Genomic DNA, 21,875 nt, shown 5'->3' on the forward strand with positions numbered 1-21,875 from the left:
AGAGTGAAAGCCAGCGTTGGGGTGCGGGATGGGGGTGTTTCCAGATGCCATGAACACCAGCAGGGGGCTGGGTGTGGTGATGTGCGCCCGTCATCCCAGCACTTCGGGAGGCTGAGGCAGGAGGATTACTTGGGCCAAGAGTTTGAGACCGACCAGCCTGGGCAACATATAGCGAGACCTCATCCCTACAAATAATTTAAAAATTAGCCAGGCATGGTGGTGCACACCTGTAGTCCCAGCTACTTGGGAGGCTGAGGTGGGAGGATGGCTTGAGTCCAGGAGTTTGAGACCAGGCCTGGGCAATATAGTGAGATTCTGTCTCTATAAAAAATTTAAGAATTACCTGGGTGCGGGGGCGGGTGTGGTGGTGGGCCCCTGTGGTCCCAGCTACTTTGGAACCTGAGGTGGATGGATCACTTAAGCCTGAGAGGTGGAGGTTACAGTGAGCCGAGACTGCCACTGCACTCCAACCTGGGTGACAGAACGAGACCCTGTCTCAAAAAAGAAAAAAAGAAAACCAGAAGGGTTTTGCTGGCAAATTCTAACCCTTGGACAACTGACTGAACTTTTGGAGCCTCACCTCACAGATGATGATCCATAAAACAGGGTTAATCCCTACCTCAGGGGGTAAAGTATCACGTGGCATACCAGGCCATAGTTCAGTGTGACTGAGACTGCTCCGGGGCTGCACACCTGTCTGGCCTCCACCAGAATCTTGCGATTACCTGCCTGCGAGAACAGTGCTGCTAAAACTTCAGCATGCAGCTGAGTCACCTGGGGAGCAGGTTTAAGCCAAGCCTGGGCATCTACGTTTCTTTTTTTCTTTTAATTTTTGAGACAGGGTCTCGCCCTGTTGCCCAGTCTGGTGTGCAGTGGCATGATCACAGCTCACTGAAGCTTTGATCTCTAGGGCTCACACAATGCCCTCACCTCAGCCTCCCGAGTAGCTGTGGGACCACAGGCATGCACCACCACACTCGATTAATTTTGTAATTTTTTTTTTTTTTAAGAGAGATGGGGTCTTGCCATGTTGTCCAGGCTGGTCTCGAACTCCTGGACTCAAGCAATCCTTCCGCCTTGGCCTCCCAAAGTGCTGGGATTGCAGGCGTGAACCACCGTGCCCAGCTGGCACCTGCGTTTCTAGCCTACTCGCAGGTGACACTGGCGCTGCTGGTCTGGGAACCACACTGAGTAGCGAGGTCCTAGGACATGCTCTAAATTAGAGATCTGCTGAATACATTAGCCTTGACTTGGGCGTCTGACCTCACTGTCAGCCTGAGGAAGGAATACAGACATCAGGGCAGATGGCCTAAATAAACAACCACCAATCCAAACCTCCCAAAGAGGCCCAGGCTTTGCACCATTTTGCTGTCTGTTTATTTCAACTTTACAGAGAAGCTTAAACATCTGTGGAAAAACACGAAAGGCTTATTTTTCTCTTAAGTTCATGTACTTTTTAGTGATAAATACACAGTATTTAACTTTATCCACCTGATAAAAGGAAAATGCATAGTAGAAAGGGTCAGGAATGAAACAGAAGCATCGGGCGTTGAATTGATCACAGAGTAGAAAAGTCTGCAGTCCCCAGAAACTCGGCCTCCAGCTGGAGAGGGGAACCAGCGTACCCTGAAACTTCCCTAGCACCTTGGAAGCAAGTGGAGGTCATGGTTCTTCCACTCGGCAACGTGAAGCTCCCTGCTGGAAGACAAGTGACAGCGACAGGCCAGGCCTGTGTCCACCTGCACAGGCATTCTCCTTGTTCCAGAAAGGCTCTGAGGATGGGAGCCCTGCCTCTCAGGAAAGGCCAAGCCAGTGGGGAGAGGCCTCTGCAGCCCTAAGTGTCAACAAGGGGCTCAATAAGGCTTTCTGGGAGCCACTGGCAGCTGGTGGGATGGAAAGGGGAGGTGGAAAAGGGTAGAGGAAATGGGAAGTGGATGGAGGGTTTGTGCTTCCTTCGAGGCCACAGGTGCAGGCCACAGGTTGCTTACACCAGATTGGTCCCACAGATGAGCCAGCAATGGAAGAAATTATGGGCATCCTCTTTGCCCCCCTGGAAGAGCTGCTCATAACAGCACCTCCTTTCCTGACAGAGCTGGCTTTTGAAAAATCAATGTGCTCCAAGAGAGTGGCAGCTCAAATGCTTTGTGTTTACAGCTATCTTGGCTTATCCTTTTCATGTGGGGTGGGTCCTTTCCACAGCTTGCTTTGGTGTTTCTTCGTTAAAAAAAAAAGTCATCAATGTGGGCCTCCCCCACCCCACTGCCCCCACAGCTGGGTGCTGCCTGATTGCTGGCATTCCCTGGAAGAAATCTTAGATGGAAGGTTCCATGGTGGGGAGAAATGGCATTGTCTGATGCAGCTGTGTAAACAAGAGAAGCCCTGCAGAAGCTCTGAGCACTGCCGCCCCCTGGGCCAGCCACCGGGCCAGGCCAGAGCCCACACAAGCAGGCTGGGCCTAAGACTAGGGACCAGCTGGCTTTAACCTCTGCAAGGTGCTTATTGCAAACTAACCAAGCCCCTTCTGGTGCCAGAAGGGGTGGAGCTATTGAGTCCTCTCCCCATAAACGTAAAGTCAGGAGGGCAAGAGGAAGTGCTGGGTTACAAAGACCCAGCAAGCAGGCCAGATGGCCCTCTCTAGACTACCTGTCCTTTGCTTTTCAAAACCAGCATTCCCTAATTCTGAACTGCTTATAAGATAGCAAAACAAGTCTGGCTAAACTATAGTCAAGAGCTTAGGATCTATGGAAGCCAAGAAGGCCCAGGGCTCCATGAATGGGCTGGGCAGGGGCACACGGTCTTGCCCTTGTCTGAGAAATCCTCACACCAGAGCTGATCAGATGTAAACGACGGGGAAGCAGAGTTTCCCGGTGCCGTCTTTCCCCAGTCCAGATTCTGCCAAGCCCTGGAAAGCAGAGCTGGAAATCTCCCAGAGTCCTTCCAGCTTTCCTCCCCGTCAACTTCACACTCCCCTACCTGTGACTCTGAAAGGAGTCACACTTGAACCTCAACCAAACTTCCCAATATTAATTGGAAGTCAAAAAGATGAACCCTTTCTTGCTGGACTGTTAGCTACAAAGGGGAACTTCCTGTGCCAAGCCCTGGTTTCCTCATAGCCCGAGCGGTGCTGTGGGTTTCAACAATCTTCTCTAAAAGGGTGTCCCAAGGTTATTGTGTGGAGTCTAGGGAAGCTCAGATCCTCAGGATGAACCATTTGTCTTTCGGTCCAGTGAAAGCATTTCCCAACTGGCCCTCCAGAAACTGGATATTTCATTGACCACAACAATCAGCTAGGATTTAAAATGAAAACAAAACCTTAGCAGTCTTTAGAATACACAGGTTATGAACTAGCTAAGCTGCTAATATATACAGGCGGGCATAGGTTTCATCGGCTCTAACTGATCACATGTCTGAAGCCGTGAAATATATCCTGGAAGCTCTAAATAATTTCTGAACTACTGTGCTTTAGAGTTCAGTCTAGTTAGAGACTTGAAAATGTTTTTTTGTTTAATCTTAAGCCATGTAATGTACATGGAAGCATAGGATTTCACCCTGAAGTTTTTGTAATTGGACAAAGAGATTTACCAGAGCTCGGTCAACTATCTCAGAAACCTACTTTGAGCAGCTGTCATGAAGAAACACGTTCAGTCTTTCAGGAGAAACTTTTTCCCACCACAGCTGCTGAATACCCTTCCAGGCTTGGAAAATCCCCTTCCAGAAGCACTTACTAAATTTCAAGCCCTTTCCGCCTTCCTGACAATTCTACCCATTAAAAAATTTAAAAATCCTTCTTACAAATAAGTTGCATCAAAGCTCCCTGCAGCTACTGAGGGCCAGCCCTGCTCTGACTCCTTGAGACCATGGCTCTGGAAGGTGCCATGGTGTGGGGTTTGTACAAGGAGCCACATCTAGCCCCCTACTCCCTATCAAATGCAGCAAACACCTCCATGGCCTGAGACCACCAGAGTTTCCTGCTCACCTTTCCACAGTTGTCAAACCCCACACACAGTCACTTGGTATATCTGACACGGTTCTGAAAATCACAATGAAGGATTTTTGGCATAAAAACGTTTTAAAAAGCAATTGTCCCAAAATGCACATGGGTTTGGGTCTGCAACTCCTCACACCCGCCTGTTCAGCCAGCCAGCGGCCAAGGTCGACGTCATGGAGTCAAGTCCTTTTTTTTTTTTTTTTTTTTTTTGGCTCCTTTAAAACAACAAAGGAAAAAACAGATAACCAGAGATGACGATCGAGGCTCTACACACGTGCTGGGTTTCCGTAGGACATGCTGCTATGGAAACGCGGTGCAGCAGCCCCCAAGAGGCGATGCGGCGCGCATGCGAGGTCGAGTGATCCAGGCAGCTACTCGGGCTCCATCGCCTCCTCCTGCCGCGGTGGATGCATGCGTGCGGGGGAGCCGGGGGCGGGGGCCCGGCATCTTTCCACGCAGGGACTGCCTCTCACAAGAGCACTTCCTCCTCCCCCACGGGGGGCGGGTCGGTGCCCTGGAGGTTGTCTTCGCTGCCTTGCTTCCTGCTCACCGAACAGAAAACCAACATTAAGAGACTCCGAGAAATGCCAGCGAGGCCCTGAGCCAGCTGCTCCCACATCTGGGCCCCCTGCCCAAGTGGGCCGTCGCGCACCCCCTGGAACGTGATCTAGGTAACTCAGTCTTTGAGATCCTCTCCCCTTTTCCTTGCTCACATAAATTTTTCAAAGGAGACTTTGCACCCAACTCCTCTGTAAATGAAAGACCAGCATCATTTGCCAAAAATAGCAAGGAACTGTACAACTGTTCCAAAACTATGTAACACCAAAAATCATTGCACAAATCCCACGTAGAAGGCACCCCCCACCCTATGGCGCCCGTCATACCAGGTTTTAGGTACTTCGACCCCCCACTTAGGCTATGAGCTCTTACAGGGAAGGGACTGTGACGCTTGTCCTCAGTCACCAGATGTTGAGTTCCTTGTGTGGGGGGTGATCAGAGCCTCCCCTGCCTGGCCTGGCACACAGCTGGCCCTCAAGAAAGGGCTGCTGACAACTGCTCCAGGGATCCTCCCGCCTCAGCCTTCCTGCAGCCAGCCCTGAGGTAGGAGCACCTCAGACAGAAGAGGAGGCCCCTTCCTTCTTGGAAGTGGGAGAAGAAGAGCCCTTGTGTCCCTAAAGAGCCCAGGCTGGAGCCACCAATGTGACAGCATGGATGGTGTGACAGATGCAATGGGAATCCCCAAGGAGGGGCCCATCCCCTCACCACCATCACACAAGCTCCCCCGTTCTTAGGGAGGCCACTGGGCATGCCATGGGTTACTGTCTGTCCCTCCCCAACAACAGTCCATGTCTCCTGTCCAGGAGGGAGACTGTCCTTACACAAGGGAAGAGAAAGCGTGATGTCTGGCTTGCTATGTTTCTGATGGAGAATGCGGGTAAGGTCCCCGGGGAGAGGTCAGGCCTTCAGTCTCTGCCCTCGCAGTTGCCTGTTGGTAAGGGCTGGGTCTCACTGCAGACGGCAGGCAGGCCTCCAGTCCAAGACCCCCAGTGCCTGAATCAGCTCTGTGAGCTCCCACGACCAAGGCATCCCACATGCTGGGGGCTGAGGGCAGGGGATCACAGGTGAGGGAAGGAAGGGGCAGTACAGCCCTTTGGGCCACTCTCCATCTGCTGGTGTCTTGCAATTTTGATCTCATTGAAATTAAGGCCGGGCACAGTGGCTCACGCCTGTAATCCCACTACTTTGGGAGGCCGAGGCAGGCAGATCACCTGAGGTCAGGAGTTCTAGACCAGCCTGGCCAACATGGTGAAACCCTGTCTCTACTAAAAAAAATACAAAAATTAGCTGGGCATGGTGGCACACATCTATAATCCCAGCTACTCAGGAAGCTGAGGCAGGAGAATCGCTTGAGCCTAGGAGGCAGACGTTGCAGTGAGCCGAGACCACACCACCATACTCCAACACTCCAGCCTGGGCGACAGAGCGAGACCCTGTCTCAAAAAAAAAAAAAAGAAAGAAAATAGAAAAGAAACCAAGAGCAGACTTGCTCACAGACAGGAGGCAGCCCCAGTTTGGCAGACCCTAAAATGGAGATTGAGAGGAGGAAGGCCGAGGAAAGGCCAACCCGCTGGGTTTCCACTCCATCATCCGTGAGGCTCACACCCAAGGCTGAGCTACCCAGGCATCTGTGTGGGCACAAGCTGGGGACTGCGTCTGCCTTCTGAGGCTGCTGAAGACCGGTTCTGAAGGACTGCCGTCTTCCGTGCTCTATGCTGGAGGGCAAGGTTTCTCTCAAAAGCATAAATAATTCCCAAACAGGTGTTCCTCCTAGATTACCATATAAGCCCTGACTCCCACAGGATGGGTGGCCAATCCATTTTTCTTTTTTTTTTTTTTTTGAGACAGATTTTTTGCTCTTGTTGCCCAGGCTGGAGTGCAATGGCGCAATCTCAGCTCACCACACTCTCCATCTCCCAGGTTCAAGTGATTCTCCTGCCTCACTTCCTGAGTAGCTGGGACTACAAGCGTGTGCCACCACGCCTGGCTAATTTTTGTATTTTTAGTAGAGACAGGGTTTCACCATATTGGCCAGGCTGGTCTCGAACTCCTGACCTCGTGATCCACCTGCCTTGGCCTCCCAAAGTGCTCGGATTGCCCAGCCTGGTGGTCAATCCATTTCATCTTGTAAGCCAGCTCCTAACACTTGTACAGGAATGTTCATAGCATCAGTCTTCATTCGATAGCCAAAAGGTGGAGACAAGTTCATCCACAGAGAAATGGATGAACAAACTGAGGTGTGTCCATACAATGGAATATTATTTGGCCACAAAAAGGAATGAAGCACTAATACACGTAGAGCATGGATGAACCTTGAAAACATGATGCTGAGTGAAAGAAGCCAGACACAGAAGGCCACGTAGTGTATGATGCCATTTATACGAAATGTCCAGAATCGGCAAATCCATAGAAAACTAAAAGACGAGTGGTTACTGGGGTGGGGGAGTTGGATGGGGACAGCTAAGGAGTGTAGGGTGCCTTCTTGGGCTGATGAAAATGTCGTACAGTTGATGGTGGTGATGGCTGCAAAACTCTATTAGAAACCACAGAATCAAACACTTCCCATGGGTGAATTGCATGGTATGTGAATTGAACCACAATAAAGCTATTTTTAAGAAACAGAAGTAACTGCCTGGAGCTCCCACCAAGTCAGGTGGCCACGACGGGTCACTGGGAAGGGCAGTGGGGTCCCCACCCACCACAGCACCTGCAGCAGGGGTGCCCAGCAGGTTCTCCCGGTCTCATAGGGACACAAGGCTTCATCTGTCCTGGGAGGTTCTGGTCACCTGGGCTGGGTATGCGTATGAAGGAAGGGTGGCTCACAGCAAGGTCTGCATCCACTCGGGGGAGGGAACTCTTACATTACTTTGCAACAGGTGGGAAGGGGACTTATTTTCTAAGTCTAAACACATCAGAGAAAGAGAAGTGGAGGCTGGAGAGCCCCTAGCAAAGAGCCACACAGTGCAACATGCCTGATCTATGCACTGACCATGCGGACTCGGCGGGGGGCACCCATGGGCCCCGTGACAGAGCTTCAACGCCATTGACGTGCACTGAGAAGACGTGGGTGCCACATGGAATCTTCAGACCTGGGTGCATTCTCAGGCATTCCAGCTGGAGCGCCATGCACCCGCAGCCCCAGCCCACATGCATGACCCACCATCGGGTCCAAGCCCCCGAGGCCCCTCGTTCTAATACTGGGTCTGGAGGCCCGTGGTGAGCCCGGCCACAGCAGCTCAGGCTGGAAGGAGCGTCTGCCTGGGTGGGGATGCCCCCGTGCTCTGCAGCTGCCCACCCACCCCCCCTCAGGCCCCAGCAGAGGCTACGGCACAGGCAGGCAAGTGTTACCTTGAGCTCAGACAGGGACTCACATTCCCTGGTTGGTTTTTTGCTGGAATCACCAGAGGGAGGGAAAAGGGAAGTGAGAAGGGACGCTTGGGATCCACGAGATGCCCATTCCCCCACCCAGAGACACTCAGACCCCAAACACTAGCTTCATAGAGCTGGAGCCAGGGTGGCATTGACATCAGGTGAGTGGACACCCCTCTGCATGGACACACAGAGTCCTGAATGAGGCCACACTGCTCGCCCAGCACAGAGCCTCAAACCTCCCCATCAGGCACTCACACTCCTGGGCCACAAAAGTGCTTTTCCTCTGACTGCCAAGAGCCCCCCAGCTACAGTGCAAGTCCCCGAGAAACGTAAACTTCAGGTGGATTAGCTGTCAGCAAAAGGAGGTGAGCTGAGCCCAGGCTGGGGTGCTGACTGTCCCAGTGCACCAGGTGGGTCTCATCTGAGTCTCTCCAGATGGTGCCACTTCAGGGAGGACCTGTGCAGAGTGCTCTGGGCAGGGCTGCCCCAAGCTCAGCCTCCAGCCCCCACTGCCCCACCCAAGAAGGCAGGCGGCCACTCACGTGAGCAGGTTTCCAGGCGCTGACAGGGAACGCTCCTCCCGCCGGCTGCCCTCGAATGGGTTCCCAAAGGAGCGTTTACGTATCATGGTCTTCACCAGGATCTGAAGAGGGAGAAAAGAGGAGGTGGCAGGTGACTGCTTGGCCAGGTGGGGGCGATTCCGGGCAACATCCTCCCTCTTCCTTCTCCCCAGCCCCTGCCAGCGCCCAGGGCTGGTGGCTGATGGCAGGCCTTTGAGAGAAACTGGACAGCCCCCCGCCGGGGCAACCAACCCCCGCCAAAAGAATCCTCTGGAAAAAGGTGCTGTCCTGCACCACACCTTCAGCCACTGCTCAGCATCTCTCCCAGGCCTCCCTGCTTTCCACCTCCCTCCCATCCCTTCCAAAACCCAGATCTGGTCCCCTCACTACCTGACTCAGAATCCCCACCCAGAGGGGTCTGGAACTTGGCCTGTGGTCAGCCAGAGAGCCCCGGAAAGTTCTGGAGCAAGGACGTGAACCAGTCACTCTTGGTGATGCTCTTGGCTGCCATTTCCCATGAAGGGAATGGCCTGCAGACCCCCTAAGAGTCACTGGGCCCCTCACCCCACCCCAACCAGGGCGCGGTGCCCCTTCAAGCTGTTTCGGGAATTCATGGAGCTTCTGACTTTTTAAGCATTTGCTGCTAACAAGAAGAGTAAGTGTTTAAGAAACACTAATTTACCAAAAGGTGCAAACACCCAAATGCCCACCAACTGAAGAACAGATAAACTCAAAGCGGTCTGTCCGTGCAATGGAACATGATTCAGCCATAAGAAGGAGTGAAGCACTAATCCTTGTACAACACGAACGGACCGTGAAAACCTGCTACGTCAAAGTAGCCAGGCCCAAAAGGCCTCAGAGTGTAGGATTCCACCAGAATACACAAATCTACAGACACAGAGGGCAGGTGAGTGGGTGCCAGGGCTGCGGGGAGGGGAATGGAGAGTCACTGCTGATGGGCGGGGGTGTGAAGTAATGAAAATGTTCAGAACTATTGAGGGGATAATTGCATGCCACTGTGAATGTCACAAATGCCACTGAATTGTTCACTTTAATTTTATGTTATGTGAATTCTACCTCAATTTAAAAGAAGGAGCGGGGGGCCGGGCGCAGTGGCTCACACCTGTAATACCAGCACTTTGGAAGGCTGAGGCGGGTGGATCACCTAAGGTCAGGAGTTTGAGACCAGCCTGGCCAGCATGGAGAAACCCCGTCTCCACTAAAAATACAAAAATTAGCTGGGTGTGGTGGTGGGCACTTGTCATCCCAGCTACTCGGGAGGCTGAGGCAGGAAAATTGTTTGAACCCAGGAGGCGGAGGTTGCAGTGAGCCAAGACCACGCCACTACACTCCAGCCTGGGAAACAAGAGCAAAACTCTATCTCAAAAAAAAAAAAAGAGAGAGAGAGAATGAAGGCCTCTTCCCCGACTGACGTTCTTACAGTCAGTCACTGGGACACACCAGCCCCTGTTTCCTCTGAGTCTGGGCAAGTGTCACTCCCCCAGGTGAGCCCACCCTGCCACCTCCCCTGTGGCCTTGTCACCCCAGGGCAGGAGCTCCTCCTCTGTGAAGCCCCCAGCCCTTGCACCTCTCTGCACTGGCCTCTGATCACACAGGAGGCTGATTCTTCCCAGGTCCATCTTTAAGGCCAGGAGCCCCTCCCCCAGCAGCCCTCCCCCAGCCCCTGCCCCCGAGAGCAGGCACTGGGCTGTGCTCCTCTTTGACACCTGTGCCTGGCACACACTGGCTGCTCCATGAGTGTTTGCTGAATGATGAACACATGCAGGGAGCCTGGACCTTGCCATCTTGTCCCAAGTCAGACCACTTCCCAATATCTACCTGCCCATCCCTGCTCCAGCTGCCCTGGTTCAAACCCTGATTCAAACCCATGCTCTAGGAGTAAAGATGTGAAACCTCACCACACACTCCCTCCACCTTCCTTGCCCTGCTTCAGCGGCCCCGCCCGGTGTGTGTGAGCCCCTCCGCCCTCTCTCAGCGGAGTTAACACCCTACCATCCTCTCGGTGTCTATCCACTTCTTCCCAGTGGGGCCAAGTGTCCCTCCATTAGGGGCATGTCCTGCGGTCCCTCTACTGCACTGTACATACATTTGTTGGTTTGAGCAGCATCTGCCTCTCAAGAATGGCAGAGGCCATGGGAGTTTTGTTCATCACTCCACTCAGCCCCTGCTCCCAGCACAGGCCTGAGAAACCACTTGGTATTCAACAAGTGATTCCCAAATAATGAATGCCTACTCCAGACCACCAGGGCCAGACGCTTTCTCCCAAGAACCTGCAGCTGAGACCTGGGGAGGAAAGGGAGGGCAAGTGATTCAGGACTAGAACATCCTGAGCCTGGAACGGAGTAACCCATGGGGGGTGCAGAGTCCGACACCAGCTGCCTACTTGTCTATGGGTGCAGGGGGTGGGACGGTGGCTGAGGAAGGGTGAGTGGGTGTGGGTGAGTCTTCAACAGTGAAGGTCACAAACAGCCCTGGCTGGGGAAAGAGTGGAGGAAGATGCGGCTGGATGCCCCAGCCAGGGCTCAGCTTTGGGAGGAGAGAGGAAGTGTGTGGGGAAGCAGAGAGGAGAGGTGCAAAGCTGGAGGAGCAGGAGCAGCATCCGGGCTCCTACAGGGGCAATCCTTCACAGCTGGACCTTCTGTGCCTTTCCAGCCAGTCTCACGGGTCCCTTCCAGAGCCCAGGGGCCCACCAGCCCACTGGGACTAGTGCTGGCCAACCGCAACCAGGCCTTTCGAGGTGGCTGCGGTGGAACAACCTGCTGGTGTCTGTCCCCAAGCCTGCTGCCTGGAACCTGGATCCCTGGGACTCCTGGTCTCCCTCCTGGAGCTAACTGCCCTCCTGGACAGGGACTGGTCAGTGGCGATTCCCAGAGCCTCAAAGCTTAGGCCTGAGGACTCTACATTCTGGCTCCTTCTTCCTGGGTCAGGATCCAAATTCAAGGCCATAAAAGGGGACCTGCTGGCTCCTAAGCAAAATCCCACCCTCACGAGATGGGCAGAACGTTCTGAGCATGTGCGTGGAAGTCCCCGCCTCTATCCCTGGTGGCTACCCACATGGCAGACGTGAGATATGCTACACCATCCACCCTGGAGCCTAAAATTCCAGCCAGGTGGGAATCCTGGCTTAGAGACCTCGGCTCCGGCTCCCAACCCTTGCCTGCCTGGTACTTCCCCTAGTTCCTCTCCCCTGATGAGCTCTGAAAGCAGGAATTCCAGAGGGAGAAACTCCCCTTCCCTATGGTAACACGGAACCTGGCTCAGAAGATGCAGGGGTCACCTGGCCTGATGCGTGACCGAAGCCCAGAGGTCAGCAGCTGTGGGTTAGGGGCGGCCTCCAGCCATCTCCTGACTCCCGGGCACCCGCCTGTGTCCAGCCTGTCCTGGCCAGGCCCCACCTCAGGCTCCTGGGTCCCTGCTGTGGGTCAGGGGTCCATCTGCCTTACCACGGTCGCCAGGCTGGGAATGTGTTTGACTGAGTTCTCGACCTCCTCTTCAGTCACTTCGACCAGCGTGCAGTTCTCATCCTCCGACGGCAACGGCTCCGCCCCGTGCCTCGTGACCCAGGGGTGCAGCTTCAACGAACGACAGGAGGGGTGAGGGGCAGATGCGGCTGGCTCCCGGAGGGCCCTGCCAGCGAGCGGAGCCACGAGGGCATGCAGGAGGGAGAGGCGAGGGCCTGTGGTCAGGCATGCAAGACAGCTGGCGAGCAGAGGGCAGGGGTGAGCGAAGGGGCAGAAATGTGAAGACGGAGAGACAGAATGGGAGGAGCTTTGAGGCTGAAATGGGAGCGGGGTGATTCTCCATCCGGCCCCAGGTCTTGGCCGAAGTGACGGGAATTTGGCATCTGCCTTGCCTGGCTGCCCGAGGAGCATCCACCACTCCTCAGCCACAATCCCTGACACCTGGGAGGCTCGGCGCACAGCAGGCAGCATTCTCCCCATCTCACAGCAGGAGAGAGAGACTTGGAGGCATGGTGGGACCAGCTGGCAGGACACGAGCAGGAGAGGACCCAGACAGGAGTCTGCCCCCTGGGGTCCAAGCCCCAATCCATGATTTTTTGGGCTGCCTTCTGTTAAGACCTTCAAATGCCAGTGAGCTAGGTGCCTAGGAGGTCCCAGGGCAAATCTCTAGATTTCCTAAAGGGCCAGATATATGTGTGTGGTATTAGTGGAGATGTTTTGGGGGAGTACACTTCCCAAAAAGTGCTTTCTGCAAGAGGGTGGGATTCAGCAGGCTGGGGAGGTCGAATAGCTCATTAATTTCCTCCCATCTTCACTGCAGTTTCTCAAAGGGATTGGCCTTTGGAAAGGACCCGAGCTCTGGGAGCAGGGTGTGGAGCACAGAGGCCCCAGGCTGGTCTGCAGAGGGTGGATACCGTCAGCCCATGCCAGCTGGAGCAAGTGCAGGCTGGCCGGTCATAGATCCCACTCCCACAATCACAGTGCACACAACGCCCAAATCTTCCTCCCCAACACTCAACAGCCGCCAGCAGCTCAGAGGCCCTGGGGCATGGGAGAACAGCGGTGCCAAGGAAGGTGTGGCGCTGTGGACACATGGGTGTGGGGTCTGGCTGAGGCAGGGCTGAGCCAAACAATTCCAAGCACGGGGCACAGGCCAAGCCAAGGGTACCTTGATTTCTGGCACCACGATCCTCGACTCAGGGTTCTTGTCCAGCATACGAGTGATCAGGTCCTTCAAGTCCTCAGCTATGTCAGGCCTGGGGAGGGAGACGCGTCAGGGTGGGAGACACGGGACCGCCAATAACTCAGACAGGAGCGATACGGGACAGCTGGAGATACTCACTGGTCTGGAAATTCCAGGGCCTGACTCTTGATCTTACTGTGTAAACACATGATCCGCTCATCCATGAATGGGCACTGCAAAAAGGCCAGCGTCAGAGTGGCAGTCAATGATGGCCACATCTGCCCTTCGAGGGCCACCTGTGCTGTGCCACTCCACATAGGATACAGCAGAGAAATCAATCGTGGCCCAGGCTGGGGGCAAGCAGCTCCCATTCTCCCCGAGAATGGCCCAGACACGGGTGTGGGGCCTGGCCGGCGCAAGGCGGAGCCAGGAATGGCCCAGGAATGTCCCTCTCAAAGGGCTAGAGCCTTTCCCAAGCACACTGCAGCCTCCCTCTGTAGCGGGGCCTCAGTTTACCTACTTACACCAAAGCAAACAATGCTTATCGCCCACTTGCCAGGTGAACAATAGGAACGACATGAATAACACAAAAGACTTTGTGGCAGCAGCAGTGATTTTCAAGGGCTTAGCCTGGACTGCGCCATGCCCTGCCCTGAGGTTTTCTTTTTTTTTTTTTTTTTTTTTTGAGACAGTCTGGCTCTGTCGCCCAGGCTGGAGTGCAGTGGCGTGATCTCAGCTCACTGCAAGCTCCGCCTCCCGGGTTTACGCCATTCTCCTGCCTCAGCCTCCTGAGTAGCTGGGACCACAGGCACCCGCCACCACACCCGGCTAGTTTTTTGTATTTTTAGTAGAGACGGGGTTTCACCGTGTTAGCCAGGATGGTCTCGATCTCCTGACCTCGTGATCCACCCGCCTCGGCCTCCCAAAGTGCTGGGATTACAGGCTTGAGCCACCGCACCCGGCCTGCCCTGAGGTTTTCATTCACTGTTCCCCATCCCTGGAATGTTCTTCCCACCAACATCTACGTGGCTTGGTCTCTCCCACCATGCAGGTGTCTGACTAAAGCTCACCTTCTCAGGGAGGCCTTCCTGAAGCCCTGTCTAAAACAAACAACCCCCAATACCACCACCGCCCACATCATTCCTCATGGTGGCACTTATCCCTGACGTTATCGTACAGATTTGTTTATTGTTTAACCCCTCCCACGGGAATGTTAGCGCCAAGAAAGCAGGGATTTCTGTCTGTCTTGTTCACTGCGGACTCTCCCATGACTAGGTGCGTTCCTGGCACAAAGTAAGGGCTCAATAAATATCTGCTGAATTAATGGATACTTAATTATTTCTGTCAATCCTCTCAGAAGTCATCAGAAATAACAAGTAGTATTCTCATTTTACAGAAGAGAAAAACAGAAGTTCAGAGAAATAATGTGCCCCAGGAAGTATGAAGAGGGATTTCAGCCTAGATTCAGCTGACTCCGAAGCCTATTGTTGCACCACCTTCTGGGTGACAAATCGATGCTTTCACCCAGCCGAGGGCCTGACTCAACGGGAGCACGGCCATGTGTGCTGGAAAAGGAATCTTTACATGGGGCACTGAAAACGCTGGAAAAGGTGGCAGAGGGACCTGAACCCCCCTGTCTAAGGAAAATGATTTCATTAAGAGCAGTGGCTTGAGCTCTAGCTAGTCACTGCCTTCTAAGGCATTTGGAAGGAAGAGCAGAGATGGTGGTAACTTACTCTGAAACACAGTAAGAAACCAGATGGACTGAGGGATGGGTAAGGAATGAACAGACAAGCACAGGAAAAAGTTAATAGTAGAATCCAGGTGGTGGGTATGTGGGTGTTCACGGGACAATTCTTCCAGCTTTGCTATATGATTGAAAACTTTTCTAATCAAATACTGAGAGGCAATCATTATAAACTCCTTTACTTATTCACGGGACCAGTTTCTCAGGCTTTCCTCGATAAGAACACAAGCTCAGGAAAGGGAAAAACCTATGTTTTTATTGCTCACATAATCAAACTGAACTTCAGAGTTAAAACAAGAAGGCCAGGCGTGGTGGCTCAGGCCTGTAATCCCAAATCCCAGCACTCTGGGAGGCCCAGGCGGGCAGATAATTTGAGGTCAGGAGTTTGAGACCAATCTGGCCAACATGGCAAAACACCATCTCTACAAAAATACAAAAATTAGCCGGGTGTGGTGGCTGGCATCTGTAGTCCCAGCTACTCAGGAGGGTGAGGCAGGAGAATGGCGTGAACCCAGGAGGCGGAGGTTGCAGTGAGCCGAGATCGCACCACTACACTCTAGCCTGGGTGACAGAGCAAGACTCCATCTCAAAAAAAAAAAAAAAAAAAAAAAGAGAAGCCCCTAGATATCAATAATAACAAAATAACAACAACAGAAAAGCCCAAACAGCACTCCCTAAATCAACAATGGTAAACAGCTTTTTTTTTTTTTTTTTTTTTGAGACGGAGTCTCGCTCTGTAGCCCAGGCTGGAGTGCAGTGGCCGGATCTCAGCTCACTGCAAGCTCCGCCTCCCGGGTTTACGCCATTCTCCTGCCTCAGCCTCCCGAGTAGCTGGGACTACAGGCGCCCGCCACCTCGCCCAGCTGGTTTTTTGTATTTTTAGTAGAGACGGGGTTTCACCGTGTTAGCCAGGATGGTCTCGATCTCCTGATCTCGTGATCCACCCGTCTCGGCCTCCCAAAGTGCTGGGATTACAGGCTTGAGCCACCGCGCCCGGCAAACAGCTTTTAACTTCCATTCCTGTGTTACCCCTCTGACAAGAGCTTCTAGGAATACCCTGATGGAAAGAACATCAGAGCAGTATCAGGCTCAGGAGGAACGAGTACGGTTATTGATTAGTGATGTCTGTCTTGGGCTCAGAAATGCGAGAGGTGGCAGAACTGCTGTCCTTGCCCTAAATTTATCAACTATTTATAAACTCTAGAGCCTCTGCCAATCCTTCTGTTTTAACAGACCATTTTTTCATAGATATGATTATGACATACATACACATGTACATTTGAGAAGGCATCCTTTTTCACATTGAGATCTAGGTGTAGAAATAAAATAACTCTTATTTTATTTTATTTTTTGAGACAGAGTCTCGCTCTTGTTGCCTAGGCTGGAATACAATGGCGCAATCTCAGCTCACTGCAAACTCCGCCTCCCGGGTTCAGGTGATTCTCCTGCCTCAGGCTCCTGAGTAGCTGGGACTATAGGCACGTGCCACCACGCCCGGCTAATTTTTTGTATTTTTAGTAAAGACGGGGTTTCACCATGTTGGCCAGGCTGGTCTCCAACTCCTAACCTCAAGTGATTCGCCTGCCTCAGCCTCCCAAAGTGCTGGGATTACAGGCGTCAGCCACCATGCCCAGACTAAAATAACTCTTAAGTAAGTACTGTCTCCCTGCAAGGGTGACTATTAACCCAGGGGCTACCCAGCAGCACTGAGGGGACAGGACACCCCACCCTCTTACCTGGCCAAAGACAAAGCAGTATAGTGTCACGCCCATGGCCCAAACATCCAAGGCCTACAAGAAAAAGAGCTTAGTGTGAGGGCACAAGGGGCGGTCCAGCCTCCAATCCTCCAGCTTTCCTTTGGGGAACCACCTCTTGACTCAGCCCTTAGAGTTGGGGTGAGACCAATCCTGTCTCCTAGGCTCTGGGGCAGGCACAGGATCCAGGCCAGGCCAATGAGAGCACAACTACCCCCAGCCATAGTGATTGGCTCAAGCATGGCCACATGACCCACGTTGGGCCAATCAGAGCCAACCCCAGGGTTTTCACAGGAGCTATTCAGAACAAGGAATGCGCTTGCCACTGAGGTTGGCAAATGATAGAAAGTAACCTGGTCCCTGGGTGCCTGACCCACCTGTGGAGGAAACCAAATAAGAAAAACAACTGAAAGATGGAGAGAGATGGTTTCTGTTTGAGTCCCTGGATCTAGCCAAGCCTGAAGCCTACCCCTCAGTATCATGATCCAGTGGCTTCACTGTTTAAGCCTATGTGCATTGGGTTTCTGCTGCTTACAGCCCAAAAGACATTGACACAGGCAGAACTCTGTGGCTGAGGCAGGCCCAGGCTTACCTTCCCAGAGAAGATCTTGCGGGTCTCGGAGAGCGACTCGGGCGCCATGAAGGCGGGTGTGCCCACGGTGTTGGAGAGGAGAGCATCACTGCCCTTGAACTCATTGCTCACACCGAAGTCAGCAATCTTGATGTGCCCATCTTCTCCGACCAGGAGGTTGGAAGGTTTGATGTCACGGTGGATGATCTTCTGGTAGTGTACTGGGGAGGCGTAGACAGCAGGTGGGAGATAGGGGCAAGAAAACCCCATGAGCACCTCTATGCGGCCACATGGCCTGGAGACATAGGCATGGCACCCTCTGGTGCCTGGTCTCCCACAGACCCAGGCCTTTTCCAACCTTCCGCTCCCCAAACCTGCCACGCACTGACAGGCTCTAAAAGATGAGGGAGAAAGTGTCTTCAAGGAAGTCCCAACCCACCATCACCCCACCCCTTCCCGACAATGACACATGAACACTGCCAACAGCAATTCGTAATCGCCTGTTATTAACTCACAAGTGACAGTGCATGGAAAGTTTTTGCTGTGCTTGGCTCACAGCCAGAAGTGAGAATGACAGCGAAACATAGTTTAATTTACCAACAGCCAATACTCAAATGATTTACCAAACCAACAATGACCTGAGCATGCCGATTTGAAATGTGAACCACATACAGAACTGAGGGCTTGGCTAACTCCTCCTGGCTGGATACCAGCCCATGGTACAGGGCAGCTCTATGGCCTGGAAGACCCAGCTGCCGTTTCTGGGGTGATGATGATGATAAAGATGATTTCAGTAAAAGCAGTAGCAGCTCCCTCTGCAGAGCACCAAGTGAGGGGCCCGGCCCTGTGGTAGGTGTTTCACATTCACGTTTTACATTTAATTCAACCTCATAATCATCCTATGTGACAGGCAGGGATAAGAGCTAACATGTTGGCCAGGCACGGTGGCTCACGCCTGTCATCCCAGCACTTTGGAAGGCCAAGGTGGGTGGATCACCTGAGGTCAGGAGTTCAAGACCAGCCTGGCCAACATGGTGAAACCCTATCTCTACGAAAAATACAAAAATTAGCTGGGTGTGGTGGCTGGTGCCTGTAATCCCAGCTACTTGGGAGGCTGAGGCACGAGAATCGCTTGAATCCAAGAGGTGGAGGTTGCAGTGAGCTGAGATCATGCCACTGCACTCCAGCATGGGCGAGAGAGCAAGAATCTCAAAAAAAAAAAAAAAAAAAAAAAAAAAAAAAGACTAAGATGTTTAACAAGCAGAAGCAGAGAGGACGCCTGCCAATCAAACACTGATGTGTACTGGCCAATCTCAGCCCTGGCAAGAGATACGTTATCCCCATTTACAGATAAGGAAGCTTAGGTTCCAGGAGGTGAACAGGACTCTGATCCCAGGGTCGCTGGCAGGAATAAGAGACAAAAAATGAAAAAATAAAAAATAGAGCCCCAAACAGTGCCTGGTGCACATAGAAAGTGCTAAATAGTCACTACTGTTACTGCTCTTCATTTTGCCGAGTGGCAAGAAGAAGGGTTTTGGCTCACCTGGGCCGTGGCCCTAGAGTGGCTCTCTGCAGCTGGCCCTGATTCTGCATCTCACACAATTCTGTTTCCCACTATGATGGTTTATACTGAGTGTCAACTTGATTGGCTTGAAGGATACAAAGTATTAATCCTGGGTATGTCTATGAGGGTGATGCCAAAGGAGATTAACATTCGAGTCAGCGGGCTGGGGAAGGCTGGGGAAAGCAGACCCACAATCTAATCAGTTGCCAGTGAATATAAAGCAGGCAGAAAAACGTGAAAGGTGAGACTGGCCTCGCCTCCCAGCCTATGTCTCTTTCCCATGCTGGATGCTTCCTGCCCTCAAACATCAGACTGAAGTTCTTCAGTTTTGAGAGTTAGATGGGCTCTCCTTGCTCCTCAAGCTTGCAAGGTCCTTGTGATCGTGTTAATACTTAATAAACTCCCCTGTTTGTATATAAATATATCCTATTAATTCTGTCCCTCTAGAGAACCCCAATCCACCCGCCCACCTCCTTGTGCTCCAGGAAGAAAAGAGACACTTTCCAATTTGTACCCACGCTCGGAATGCTAACTACCCACTGGGTGAGAGCCCTCCCGCAGGCCCTGCTTACAGTACTCGATGCCTTTGATCAGATCCTGGAAGTAGAAACGGGCCTGGTCTTCAGAGAGCGGTTTGAGGGTGGGCACTTCCATTACGGGCCTGAAAGGTCGACACACGCATGAAACACAAACCAGACCCGCCCGGCCCTTGCCCTCTCTCATGAGCAGAGCCCGGTGGCACCTCACTCAGCTATACAGCTCGAGAAGCTTCTCACATCACCCCTGCTGGGAGCTGGGACACTCACCCTTGGTTGACCAGTTCGAACACTGTAGGGAAGAAAAGGGAGTGAAACTGTTACATGGGAAACTGAACATCCCCCTCTCTCTCTCTCTCTCTGTCCTCCCCACCTCCCAACCACCTCCAGAAACACCGAGAAAGACAGAAACTGATATTAGAGCTGGGGAGAAGAACAGTCCACTGAACCAAGCTGGCCAAGGTCCTGCTTTGCTAAATTTCCATCAGAAGGCAAAGAACCAGGAATTTCTGACGTCCCCAGGCCCACAGTCTGGCTTGACTTCTAGTGCTCAAATTGGCCCAGGATCCACCGATCAAAGAAAACAAGGCAGGGGGTTGGGCACGGTGGCTCACGCCAGTGTAATCCCAGCACTTTGGGAGGCCGAGGTGGGCAGATCACCTGAGGTCAGGAGCTCAAGACCAGCCTGGCCAACATGGCAAAACCCTATCTCTACTAAAAATACAAAAATTAGCTGGGTGTGGTGGCTGGTGCCTGTAATCCCAGCTACTTGGGAGGCTGAGGCACAAGAATCACTTGAACCTGGGCAGTGGAGGTTGCAGTAAGCCGCGATTGCGCCACTGCACTCCAGCCTGGGCAACAGAGCAAGACTCTGTCTCAAAAACAGGTTTTTTTTAGATGAAATTTACATAACATAAAATTACCCATTTTAAAGTGTGTAATTGAGTGGCATTTAGTATATTCACAATGTTGGGCAAGCATCACAACTATCTAGTTCCAGAACATTCTCATCACCTCAAAAGAAAAACCTCATACCCATTAGCAATTACTCCCCATTCTTCCCTCCCTCAAGCCCCTGGCCACCACCAATCTGTTTCCTGTCTCTATAGATTTGCCTGTTCTGGACATTTCATATAAATAGAATTGTACACTATGTGGCCTTTTGTGCCTGGCTTCTTTCACTTAGCATCATGAGCACATTTTTGAGGTTCATCCACACTGGTGCATGGATCAGTGCTTCATTCCTTTTAATGGCTGAATGATATTCCACTGTATGGATAGACCACATTTTCTTTGTCCATTCATCTGTTGAGGGGCACATGGACTATTTCTATTTTTTGGCTATTGGGAAGTGCCACAGTGAACATTCGTGTACAAGTATTTGTGTGGATATCTGTTTTCGGTTCTTTTGGGTATATACTTAGGAGTGGAATTGCTGGGTCACGTGGTATAGTTATTATTTGATTCTGCTATGACAAGCATAACTGGGAATACAAGGCTATACTTTAGGAAGTAAAAAAAAAAGAGCACAGTCAATTTCAAAATCCAGTGGAGAATGACTTTGGGGCTGCTTGTTGTTCTGGAATCATACACCCACGATGAGATGAGCATGTAATAGAAACCAGAGGGGATACCCCATTTTCCATGATGTGATTATTATGCATTGCATGCTGGTATCAAAACATCTCATGTAACCTATAACTATATCCACCTACAATGTACCCACAAAAATTTTAAAAAACTTTTTTTTTTTTTTGAAATGAAGTCTTGCTCTGTTGCCCAGGCTGGAGTGCAGTGGCACCATCTTGGCTCACTGCAACCTCTGCCTCCCGGGTTCAAGCAATTCTCCTGCCTCAGCCTCCCGAGTAGCTGGGACTACAGGCACTTGCCACCATGCCCAGCTAATTTTTTGTATTTTTAGTGAAGATGGGGTTTCACCATATTGGTCAGGCTGGTCTCGAACTTCTGACCTCAGGTGATCCGCCCACCTCAGCCTCCCTAAGTGCTGGGATTACAGGCAAAAACATTTTTTTTAATGAAACCAAAGGGTTGTTTCAAAGCTCTCCAAGGGCTGAGGTGACCAAGGGGAACAGGGAAGCTACTCAGACAAAAAGAAGGCTTAAAGGTTCTGATCAGGCCAGGCGTGGTGGCTCAAACCTGTAATCCCAGCACTTTGGGAGGCCAAGACGGGAGGATCACAAGGTCAGGAGATCGAGAACATCCTGGCTAACACGGTGAACCCCCGTCTCTACTAAAAAAAAAAAAAAAATACAAAAAAATTGCCGGGCGAGGTGGCGGGCGCCTGTAGTCCCAGCTACTCGGGAGGCTGAGGCAGGAGAATGGCGTGAACCCGGGAGGCGGAGCTTGCAGTGAGCCCAGATCGCGCCACTGCATTCCAGCCTGGGCGACAGAGCGAGACTCCATCTCAAAAAAAAAAAAAAAAAAAAGGTTCTGATCAGGAAAAGAACTGAACTCTCCCAGGCCTTCCCTGTCTTCAGTTTCATCAACCAGCGTGAGTTAGGGCAGATTTGCTGTTGCTTCAGGCTATAGTTAAAAGCAA

The 21,875-nt window shown here is 52.1% G+C and overlaps 1 protein-coding gene across 18 annotated transcripts in view; it reads right to left on the minus strand.

The window, feature by feature from the left end:
• Positions 1 to 1,354: 1,354 nt before the first annotated feature.
• Positions 1,355 to 21,875, minus strand: part of CAMKK2 (calcium/calmodulin dependent protein kinase kinase 2) — a 60,131-nt gene continuing 39,610 nt past the window's right edge. For 4 of the 18 annotated variants that reach the window (XM_045366101.2, XM_065524915.1, XM_065524914.1 and 1 more), the window contains 10 exons: positions 19,586 to 19,607; positions 19,352 to 19,440; positions 17,237 to 17,436; positions 16,627 to 16,680; positions 13,303 to 13,376; positions 13,129 to 13,216; positions 11,943 to 12,071; positions 8,461 to 8,561; positions 7,895 to 7,937; positions 1,355 to 4,530 (listed from right to left, as the gene is read on the minus strand). In XM_045366101.2, the coding sequence (XP_045222036.2) occupies positions 4,360 to 4,530; positions 7,895 to 7,937; positions 8,461 to 8,561; positions 11,943 to 12,071; positions 13,129 to 13,216; positions 13,303 to 13,376; positions 16,627 to 16,680; positions 17,237 to 17,436; positions 19,352 to 19,440; positions 19,586 to 19,607 (971 nt within the window). In that variant the 3' untranslated portion in view covers positions 1,355 to 4,359. Of the gene's footprint in view, positions 4,531 to 6,906; positions 7,449 to 7,894; positions 7,938 to 8,460; positions 8,562 to 11,942; positions 12,199 to 13,128; positions 13,217 to 13,302; positions 13,377 to 16,626; positions 16,681 to 17,236; positions 17,437 to 19,351; positions 19,441 to 19,585; positions 19,608 to 21,875 lie in introns of those variants that run through there. The other 14 variants (XM_005572434.3, XM_074008089.1, XM_074008088.1 and 11 more) reach the window with 9 other exon arrangements.

This window comes from Macaca fascicularis, chromosome 11 (genome assembly GCF_037993035.2).
Source record: "Macaca fascicularis isolate 582-1 chromosome 11, T2T-MFA8v1.1".
NCBI classification, from domain to species: domain Eukaryota; kingdom Metazoa; phylum Chordata; class Mammalia; order Primates; family Cercopithecidae; genus Macaca; species Macaca fascicularis.